Below are 11855 nucleotides of genomic sequence, written 5' to 3'. Positions count from 1 at the left end.
GGACGTGGTGGTCTATGAAAAACAAACGCAAGTCTTTGATTTTCACTCTGAAAGCAACATTTTCTTTGAGATTTAATTTACAAACCAATCCTGCAGTGTTTTCTGCCTATTGTTAGTATCCCCAATTACCACAAACATGCTCGACGTCCATAAACAAAAGCACCTGAACAGCATGTAGGAAATGTAGTATGTGTCAAGCTCTCGTCACATTTATTTACCGTTTAAGACAGATGAATGAATGATCAGCAGCCTTGTGAATTTTTTGTGTTGTTGCGGATTATAGTAATCAGTTATAGCCACAAGGGTTTGTCTATGAATACAACACAGGACTTTTAAAAAACAACTTTTCTTGTTTTTCTTTCATCCAATGTCAAATATCCTGACAATTTTAATTAAAACAGTGATTTACAATGTCTTACGCTAATTCTTTGTCACTTCATGGTCACATTCCCCTGGTGGACTGTTGAAAACAACAAAAACTGCTGCCAGGGAAATTGCTAGTTAAGGAAAAAGAAACTGATGGAAGGGTCAGGTTGGCATTGTGCCGAAGTGGCAATTAGAATAAACAGCGACAGCACAAACAGATTTTCGTAAAACTACAAGTGCTCATAAAGCCCAGGTTGGAGCCATGTTTCAAATACAGTGCATTCAATTGTGCATTAGATTGAAGAGTGGTGACGAAAAATAAGCTGCTCTGAAAAGAGCTATTACACGTTAGTTTGACTGTCTGTTATACTGTATGTTGCTGCTGTAATCCATCAACAGCATGTGTTTACTGATGGCATCATTACAAACATGTGAGATATAAATTACTCTCCATACAACTTACTGCAGGATGACCATACCATAAATCTATTTGCATATCTTCCTTCAGCAGTTGATATCATATTCTATTGCTTAAAAGGTTTAAAAAAACAAAATAGTTTGACATTTTAGAAAAAATACGCTTATTTGCTTTCTTGCCGAGTTAAATGAGAAGATCAATACCAAATATGAAGTTAGATCCAGCAGCCAGATAGCTTAGTTCAGCATAAATACTGGAAATAGACCGAATCACTGTGATATTGCTCTAAAACAAAAATCACTTCCAGGTAGAGAAATGGCAGTTGATTTGAAATGCGGAGATATGTGAAATCGGCAAAACTTCATTTCTGTTGTAATTTTTAGCGCAAACTTTAACTTTAAAAGATATATAAACACGGTGGTCCCACCTATGTGACGTTTCTGCTGTGCTTATTTTCTGTACTTTGTTGATTTGCTAGCGTCTTTTATAAACCAAGTCTAACGTTTCGAACAGCAACATCTTACTGCCGGTCGGACTAACAGCTAGTTTGGGTGGTGTCATTTTCTTTATTCTGTGACCCAACAGGTAAATTAGGTCTCCAGTGTAATGTTAGTGAAAGGGTTGACATATGAAAGAATGCATTTTAAATTAATCAGATAAGAGTATATCCAGTTGTTCCTCGTCCCCGTTTGCTCAGTGCCATTAAATTGTATGTACATGATGCAGGAGTTTTCTACCCGGAAATTATTGCAAACAAACAGGAGAAATAGCTAGCCTTGGTCTATCCAAAAGTAACAAAATCCACCTACCAGCACCTCTGAAGCTCAGTAATGACGCATTATATCTCAATCATTTAATCTGTACAAATGCCTAAATATATAAACAACACTTTGTGGCTTTATGATTGGCCTGGCAACTTTGTGGTCTCCAGGAAGTCATTGGATCCAGCCAAGAAATAGTCCGGAATATCAGACTGATCTCACAAAGTGGCGTATGCCATTTTTGCGTGTTATCAAGATGCATAATCGTTTTTTAGCGTGTTTATCAACGCTGTTTGGCCTCCATTGACCTACATTACATGTGAATTATCACCGTAGTGAGTAGTATGAAAGTACAGAGGTTGGTTGGGGTGGTGGATGGGTAAAACACAGGACTTTCACCCAGGAGAGCTGGGATTGCGTCCCGCATGTGGCGTTTATCAACCATTTTGTTTTTTAATAAAGCCTTCCCCAATGTTCTTTCCCTAAACCCAACCTTTTTTTTTTTTTTACACATGCATGTGATGTTCTCGCAATAGCACAGCATGTTCTCGCGATAACACGCCACGTGGTGTGCATGTTTACATCCGCTGTATACAGCGTAGACATACATGTGGATAGCTCAAAATGCGTACACATAACACACCATTTGGCTTGTATGTTTACGCAAAGTCATGATGCCATGTTGGCAATATAGGCTAATTCAACATCGTTTTTACACTTCAGGTTTGCACGGATGAAGATATAATGGAATCATTGTGCTGGTAGGTAGATTTTGTTACCTTTGGACAGAGCTAGATGTGACCCTATGTTTCCAGTTATTATGCTAAGCTCACTTTCACCCGCTTCATATTTACTGTACAGTCATGAGAGTGGTATCAATTTCCTCATCTAACTCTCAGCAAGAAAGCAAATAAGTGTTTGAACTAGTACTTTAATGTACTGTAATTTTGCTTCTATGTTTTACTGCTGAACCTAAATAAGTACACTCACATGTTGACAGATAGACTAGCATCACCAGTGTGTTGTAATTACATGTTGTCCATGCAGGATCACTGCTGGCCTGAGCATGAAATGACCCTTGACCTCTCCCAAAGAGTGAGCCTCAATCAGGCATCAATAGTAATACCCCCAGATTGATTCATTCTAATGCTGCACCGCCATCAGCGTGTCTGCCCCTCCGTTCACTCACTCTGTTGGGCACTTCCAAAAATCCATTCTGCACATTATCAGGAGAGAAATAAAGACATTCTGGCAGGCCTTCACACGGTCAACTATAAACTATATATAAAATATGTATTCATGTTTGTTTATTATTTTCTCTGTCAGCAAGATATGGAGCCGAAGCAGGATATCCACAAAATATGGTGAGCTAACAGGTTAACAAAGAAATAACCAGGGTTTTAGACTGCGGCCATTAGATCAATTAAATTACATTAATTTCACACAAAATAACTAGGATCTATATTTTCATTTTAATAAAATCTATGAAAAAACCAGAACAACATTTCAGAGAGACAGCCAATGAGGCAATGAAAGCAAGAGAGACATGTCAAGGAAAAGTTAGCTAGTGGGATAGCCTCGGCTAGCCTTCTAAAGCTAAAACTACATTTACTTACGGAATTTTCTACAGCTGTTCTAAATGAGAAAAAAACTAAAAAACTAAATGAGTCCGTTGCTTCATTTTGTCATGATGCCGGACGGAGGGGGTAGGGTGGTATCTGCTTTTCCAATTTTTTCTCAACTTCACTGCTTCTCTAATTACTGCTCGCTGCTGCTATGTAGGGAAGCTAAGTTTTATTTTTTCTAAATTTAGGAGGTGAATTATCATTAAATGTTTGGATTGAAATGCATTTTCCTGCTACTAAAAAAAAGTAAAGTTTTTTTTTTGCTGTCTGCTGGCCACCGATCAACCCCACTAGATTCGAGAAAATTTGGTTCAGACACCAAAGCTAACAGTTGTGGGTTAAATCCTCTCTGCTTTCATTCAGCCCTCCTCCCAACACACTTGGCCCATGTTCCTGACCTTCTTTCTCTCCGTCTCGTCCTCCCTCCAGCCGACTCTCTATCTCTAATTACAAGAAAGAGCTTAAATCCGACATACCGGTATTTCTGTTTTTTTCCCTCTCAATCACTGAGCCCATCATCTAACTACTTTTAAGTTACCACAGTCCATATGGTGGTACAGTATTATCTAGCCTCCTTGATTTAAGACGGCGGCTGTGTGCATCGCTGAGAATTTCAATGAATACAATGAAGCAGATTAGAAAGGACACTAAGATTAGAAGAGAAACTGAATAACAGCAACGATGTAGCAGAGGCTATACTGAAAAGCATTTAGTTACCTTTTCCAATAGGCAATGGATTATGTATGCCACACCCTTGTATTCATAGCAAAAAGAACTGAGACAATTATTCCTATAATTGATTAGCTGTGGTTCACAACATAATGTGTCAAATTAAAGTGCTATGTAAACATGTAGGTTTCTGCTTCTCCAGCATAAGGATTTGCAGTGTTTTCTCTACTGTACCTCATATCATCACAGTTTTTAGCTAACCTAGCGGCGGTTCAGACACCCATGTCTCCCTTTGGAGAAATCATAATCATTTTGGTGGCTTTTCATCTTTCCCCAACACTTGGTTTATGACCGAATACCTGCTACACTAAAGACATCTGTACCTTGTGTTTAGGGCTAATTAGCATGCTTATACACAAAACTAAGATATAAGATAAGACATCATGATGGATTATATAATTACTGTGATGCACAATTCTGAGTACTGAATACTGACTTGTATGACTTCTGTAAGACAATGGAGTAATCTTGAATTTAACTCATAGTATGAAGAGGGATACAATATTTAGTTAATTAGGTTACTTTAACTTGGTAGTCAGGTTCATTAAGTATTATTTTAGAGTCTGCCCTTTACAGTATTTGCATACAGATTTGATTTAAATATTAAATATTCATTTGTTGACTTCAATTGACAAGTTTTATTTTTAATCATCTCAGTAATGTAGGGGTTTAGGGAGTTGCTCACGGACACTTCAACAATCAGGGTGTCAGCCTGATGGCATCCCAATAGGAACAATTTATTGTTATACTGAATAACATTTGTTAGAGTTTTGACCTTTAGGCAATCACAAGATCTTGTTTACTACTACACCTCCTTAAAGTTAACTTGTGATATAGTAGAGCTGCCAGCTGTGTGTTCCTTGTTGTGTTGTAACAGTTTTTTATTATGTTTCTTCTCAGGTTTTCCCCTGGCTGCTGGTGCTCATGAGTGTGCTGTTGACATTTCATATTCACATGCGTCTTCTTACTTCTTACTCTTCTCACTGATTGTCTGAGTTTCCCACTGCTTATCGTACTCCCTGGTGTCTCTCTGGTTCTGCCTCTGTCATTTATCTTCACAAAACTTGAGATTGTGACAAGATTATTCATCCTACTGCTGAACTAGGCACTGGCTCAATATACAGTCAAGTCAGCATAGTACTTTATTATACTGACATTGTGATCGGAGAGCTTAACCTTATGTCACTGTCCTCTCTACTCATACACAAATACAAACATGCACGCCACCTGTTTGCCAGACTCATTTGCTGTTGGACGGGTCCCGAGAGGAAGACAGAGAGGGACGAGGTCGTCGACACACTGCTGATGCCATCTGCCCACCACTCTGTTGAGTGTGAGTAAGTGTGTGTGTGTGTGTGTGTCTAGTCCATCCCACCACCTATGATGCCACCCACATGGCTGATCGGACAGATTTCATTCCAATATCCGTTTTGGGAAAACAAAGTTCCCTGCTGTACATTTCGCAAGGGTATTAAGATAATCTAGGCTTATAGCAACTCTACAAAAGATTTATAGTGTTTTCCTCATTTAAAAAAAAAAGAAAAAAAAAACAAAATGAGAGAAAGAGAGAGAATATATATATATATATATATATTTATTACACAGCTTCACACCCCATTTGATCATTAAAATACTTCCCAGAGCCCAAGGTGATGTCTTCAAATCCTTGTCCTGTGTTTGTTCAACCACAAGTCAAAAACTCAAATATAACTTAAAATGATATGTAACATATAAAAGCAAATAGTCTCATTTGAAGAGCTTAAATCAGAAAATGTTTGGCATTTGGTCATATTTTTGCTTGAAAAAAAGATTGAAACTACTAACAGAATAGTTGGCCATTCTTTTTCTGTTGATCAACTAATTGTTTCGACTCTAATCCTAAAGTTGGTAAACAGCTGAAATAGTGTGTCTAAAATGAAGTGAGACCTTTATTTTATGCAGCATAAAAATGCTGAAAATTAAATATAATGTGGTGCAGATAGAAGGAGGTCAGGAGCCAGACGGCTTTTAAGAGGTTTATAAGAAAAACATGATTTCAGAACACCTTCAACTCGCTCAGTCTGAGACACAGCTGAACATTACTTCTAGAGATTGAATTTGGCTCTGTGTCTGAGCAACAGAAATCCGACATTTGTCTGTCTCATTTTAGGATTTCTACAGCCAAATAGGTTTTTAGGAGCAGAGGACCTTGACATGATGGCTGGTAAAGTGACAATCTGGCTGGTGGGCAGCCAGACTTTAGAGGCTTTTTGACTGATGGCTGGTGTTAAACTCCCAATGAGTTTATAATATGTGTAAAGGTACGTGGGAAAAACAGGGTGTAAAAGGGGACCGCAAAAAAAGACATTTTCTCAATCAATTAATCACCTTTATTTGCATTGAAAACACCATATTTTTACCAAAACATGGCAAAATAAATCATGTAAAGAAGATAAGTTTCTAGGCCCAAGACTTCCTTTTAAGCAGCCTGCACTGGTGCCCATTTTTCCTTGAGTCTTTGTTTACTAAACCCTCTATGCATAGACCCTGACCTTCATTGAATCTCTCTGGCTCTCTTGCACACCAAAAAAAAAGCCATACAACCCTGCAGCAAAGCGTGACCACCTCATAGCTCAAGGCCTGTCCTGTCAGCCACCAAGAACTGATTCCCCCTTTCAATTAATCAGGAGAAAGGTCATTTTTAGTCATTTAATTAGCTTATGTAGTAGTCTATGGTAGTGCATGGCAATAGTCTCTTCCACGACAAGTTTTATCTAATATTGGAGTTGGCAATCAATCACAGGTGATGTACACCCCTCATTAACATGCAGCACAGGCAGGCATCCACATTTTACTCAGACATGTGTTTGGAAAGCTCGATTAATTAAAAGCCTAAATAACGCAAAAACAGGACGAGGTTTTTGTATTTGCCTAATCTACATTTGTGCAAATTAAGATTTTTAATTATTTCTCTTTGTCAGACACACATGAACAGAGGTAAAGAGCTGTACAGAGTTCAGGCAGTCCACGTTAGAAAGCATCCTTACCTTGTTGTGGCTCCTCTCAGCCCCAGCATGCGTGTTTAAACCCGACACCGCTTGTTTATAACACGAGCGTGTTTTCTCTTTCTTCTTTCTGTGTTTTCACTCCGTCTTCAGCGAACTGGTTTTATTTCTCTGCTCCATCCAGTCTATCGCTTAAAGAGCCGTCCCTTCCCCCGTTGTCAGTCAGTTTGCTCTCGCCCTCACGATCTGTCTGTGCTGCCTTCAGGTGCTTCTCGTAATCTCCAACTTCCAAGATTCACAGATGAAAAAATAGACTAATGCTGCTCTTTGCTAGATGAAACATGAGGCGGAGAAAATGTGCAGCACTAAAGTACAGTCAATCAACATTTATTTATATAGCCCGTTACGGCAACCAGCAGGTATCCAAAGTGCTTTGCATCAAGGAACAAGAATAAAACATAACATACAGTTGGTTAGCCTATATAAAAGCAGGAGGAAGAAAGGAAAATGTCACAGTGCTACTATGTATGAAAAGCCATTCTAAATAAATAGGTTTTTAAGGTTAGATTCCAAAGTCTCGGGGCAGCCACTGCAAAAGTGCCATCACCCCAGTTTGCACCCAAGTGTTCTGCATTATTATTTACACTCGTTCGTGGACATTTTATTTTTTAGTTATACTGTGTTCACTTGGTGGGTATTCTGTGAGATGGGAGAAACGGGGTGGTATGTCAAACAACATTTATTTTGTTTTTCCAGTGACCCTAACAGGTTAACCCAGTGATAGCACCACTCAATGCTGACTGTTTGTTTCAATTGGTTTTAAGTTGTTTAGTAAATTATTTTTCTAGAACTAAGATTTGAACAAAAAGCAGAAATATGGATCAAAAATATACAAAAAAAAAGAAAGATGCAAAACCTATATGGAAGACGATATCTGCCAGGAAAGGAAAAAAAATAGATGTAAGGAATGACACATTTTTACATATAGGCCAAGTCAAAATAATCAAGTCAAAATTTGGTGTTTTAAGCCTCCAACGTTGCCTTCCAGGCAGCTAGCCCTAACCTTAACCCTAAACATAACCATTGCTGCGCTGCCTGGAAGGCAACGTTGGGGGCTTAAAACACCAAAGTTTTAACACAGTGTGTCATAATTTAGATTTTAAAGAAAATCAGACTTCATTTATTGTCGTATTATCACTCAGCACCTCATAATTTTGATTTATCTTTTGACTTGCCATGACTTTTGCCATCATTTTTAATCTCACTTTTCTTTTCCTGGCAGAAATGGGCTTTCATACAAACTATAACCTGATGCAAAACCAATTACATATGATAAAGAAAATGTTCTTTTATTACATATTCTGTATAAAAAATAAAATATTTCCTCTAACCCTTCTTACCAACACACATAACCCAACTTGATTAAAAAACAAAAAGAAAAACAATAAAATAAATAATTTCCGGAATTTTTCATTCTGGAAATCATGGAACTCTTTGTTATATCTTTCATGAGAACTGAGTGTTTGTACTCTGACTGCTCATGAAGGCAGCACAGTGTGCACACATGCTGCAAGCAGCATGTCTCTTTGGTCCGCCCCCCCTCAAATCCATCTATTGCTATTCATCCCCTCCCTCATGTCTGTGTCTCTCATTGAGCGGTAAAGTGCATGTTTTAGCTGATGGTCAGAGATGCCTTGTGGAGGGCAGGCAGAATGTAACATGGACTACGAATGATCACGGACCACATCATAGAAACACACTGGTCACAGCTCCCTGTACATTCCTATTTATCGGTCTTTTTCACTTTTCTTTTGTCCCTTTGCTCATCTGGTTGGCCTAGTTGTTGCAAGCTCAAAGAGACCTTGATGTGTTCAGACATTTGTGACAGTGGGAAAGGAGCAGAGTCATTACTGTTGCCCTGTGATCAGTCTCAAATTGTGGCTCTCTGTTATTAAATGGATGATGAGAAAGCATTTCATATTAGCTCAGTGGGTCAGATAGAGTAGCTGGGGATCAGTCTTATCTGTGATGAGCGAGTGGATAACAACAGTGAGACTCAGCCTTGTCATAATGACAGATCCTTCTGTGATATGTGCACTGTCACATAAAAAAAGGTACAAGAGGGAGAGATTGTAATAACGTTCAGTATCAGGGGCTTCATCTAAAGGACTTAAAATACAATAAAAACAAATTTACTGTGATGATAATAGCAGTTTTAATATTCAACTTTGTCACAATCAAAATGTTCACTTATTGAGTCATATTAAAAATCACATTAAATCATGTCTGTCATTTTTTTACACAAACAGTTATAGAAATTAAAGTTAAGCATGTAAATCCCTCCAAATGCATATCTATACAAAATGTGTCTTTTTACAAACTGTCTTGGTTGATTTGTTCTGGGTCTGTCAGTGTTCACAATGCTCTGCTTGTTGAGTTGTGCTGTTGAGGTTTCAGTCCTGTATCGTGGTCCAGTCTAATCTCTGATGTAGAGGTCACATCAAATGTTAGAATCTGGTGTGTGGTCCTGTTGGAAGATCACAATTACTAAAAATGTCACCAATACATTGTTTCCAAGCTAGTTTATGTCATATACATAAATGTCATATAAAATATTTGAAGATAAAATGAAATCATTCTTGGATTTTCAACAATTTTGTGAATAGTCAGACTCACTAAAATCATGTTACATAATTTACAAAAATGACAGTGTAAGCTGTGAATTGCCTGAGACTAAGAGTTAGTCTGTGAATCTGTGAATTGCTTAGACTGTCAGTACACAGCTGTCAAATTAACGTTTAAAAAAAAATAAAATAAAAAATATATATATATATATATACACACACACACACACATATACACACACACACACACACACATTTTAAGACAGCAATAATGTGCAGAACGTTTACAGCTGTGTATGTCAAAATAACATCTAGTTAATCCAGAGTGATGGACAGTTTTTTGAGACACTGAATGCTGCCCGTTTATAACTTGTTTTCCCCCCGACACATTCAATCTGAGCTTTTTGTCATTCTGGACTCACCGTGTATGTGGGGTTTTTGAAAGACACAAAACTGTCGTCCCTAATGGGTTCAAACATCTAGAAAAAGGAGAAATAAAATGCTTCAATAACTGAGAATATATACAAGCACACATACAAAGATTTCACTGCCCTCACATCTACTCTTGACAAAACTGTTTTGCAAATTTTAAAACATTTAAAGGATGTAATTATCAATGTTTTCAGATATTGAACAGTAAACATTGTTGAATATTTTGACATGCGTCTCCATGGCTACCTGTGTGCTCGAAGCCGCTGGTTGTGTAGAAGTGACGTCGACATCTTCTATGTCTGAGCCGCATGCTGGGTTCTCAAAAGGCTCCTAAAATGGCCACAAGGTAGACACACACAAGGTTTAAAGCAATATTAAACTAGTTGAGGATCATCACACAACAAACAAACTCAGTAGTAACTTTAGCCAGTAAGAACTGAAGACACGACATGTAGAAAATGATTAATGACTGAAACAATAAGATTTATTATGTAATAACAGATATTTCTCTCTCTGCAATGTCTTCAGTGGGGTGTAATATTTGAGTTATTGGCGTTAAATCAAATTGGTGATGAATGTGAAATCGACCTTGTTGACAGTGGCATGTTTGTCTGCACTTCTTGTGGGCTCGTCCACAACTTGAACTTCTTCCGTATACAAAGGATTACTAATGTTCTCCTGAGGAAGGAAACACAAGATCACAAGACTGAGCCAATCCAAATATATCAAAATCTGAAACAAGTGAGGTGCTGCATTGGAGCACAATGTCATGTTTTTGCAGTATGTCATTTGGTGAGTGATAAAACAAAAGATACAAGAATTACAGCATGTTTGTATCAAACATATCAAAATGAATTTGGACATTACAGCAGGGGAAAGATCCATAAGGGAAAAGTGTGGTCATGACAATATTGCCTTTTGGCATATCATTTAACTGTTGCCATGTAGTATGTCATATATACTGTATGCAGCCACTAAGCAAAAGAAGGTGAGAGCAGAATCAATGAACTGTACAGGCGAGCAGTGATTTCTGTTTATCTACCTCGCTTGTTCCATCAGGAGCGGAGGTGGCTGCCACCATGCTCGTGGCAGCAGCTGGTTCCCCAACTTCATATGCTGGGTTCTCAAAACTCTTCCCGTCTGTTTCCACCATGGACACAGACATACAGGGAACCTGAAAACAGACGACAAAACAACTCAATAGCTAGAAAAGCTCTTTGTTTATCTGACGAGTTGATGCTTAGCAGTCATATGAAAATTTGCTTTTATAATGAATAGGGATGCCTCCCAAAACCTGGGTCTGTATTGGAACCAGTTCTAAATTATTCTGGCTGATGGCAGCCCCCAATCACATCAAGCCCCTCCTCCCTATATCCACATTAGTACAGAGAGAGGATGTCAGAGGACAGGATGAATGTGTGATAGTGGTTGATTCATTCACATTCACATTCAACTTCACACAGTGTTCAAACCTCAGGATATTGTTTTTTATTTTTTTTTATTTAGATATATAGATTTGTTTCCAGGAAGTTATTAAGTTTATATAGCGACTTTGCTGTTGAAAATGTTGCTGATGCTCTAAAATCACTATCTTGTTAAAATTAAAATATAAATAAATCCTAATCCTGTTAACACGTTTTTATTAAAATGTTTTTGGCAATAAAAAAGAACCAATAAGGAGTATCTATAAGAGTAGAAGTATTGATAAGGTGTCAATGACACCCCTCATGAATGGCTGTTTTGCTTTGCTACTTACGGCTTGAAAATTCACCCTTGCTTCATTCTCCTCAGTTTTTGATGCATTTGGAGATGAACCATTTCTGAAAATCATCAAGACACACGAATGATTCAGGTGTAACATGATGCCGTACACAACCTACTAACATACCCTCACAGTAAAACAGAAAACCTATTAG

The 11855-nt window shown here is 37.9% G+C and overlaps 1 protein-coding gene across 1 annotated transcript in view; it reads right to left on the bottom strand.

Annotated features, from left to right (window-relative positions):
• Positions 1–9146: 9146 nt before the first annotated feature.
• The window catches only part of lrp2b (low density lipoprotein receptor-related protein 2b), a 50787-nt gene continuing 48078 nt past the window's right edge, over positions 9147–11855 (bottom strand). The window contains 6 exon segments of the mRNA XM_078279887.1: positions 9147–9410; positions 9930–9986; positions 10186–10269; positions 10528–10617; positions 10982–11113; positions 11717–11759. Coding sequence (XP_078136013.1) covers positions 9384–9410; positions 9930–9986; positions 10186–10269; positions 10528–10617; positions 10982–11113; positions 11717–11759 — 433 coding nt within the window. The 3' untranslated portion in view covers positions 9147–9383.

Source organism: Sander vitreus, chromosome 21, assembly GCF_031162955.1.
Source record: "Sander vitreus isolate 19-12246 chromosome 21, sanVit1, whole genome shotgun sequence".
In the NCBI taxonomy this organism is placed as follows: Eukaryota; Metazoa; Chordata; class Actinopteri; order Perciformes; family Percidae; genus Sander; species Sander vitreus.
Note: the sequence above shows the minus strand (reverse complement) of the source record. Positions and strands in the feature narration are given on the sequence as shown.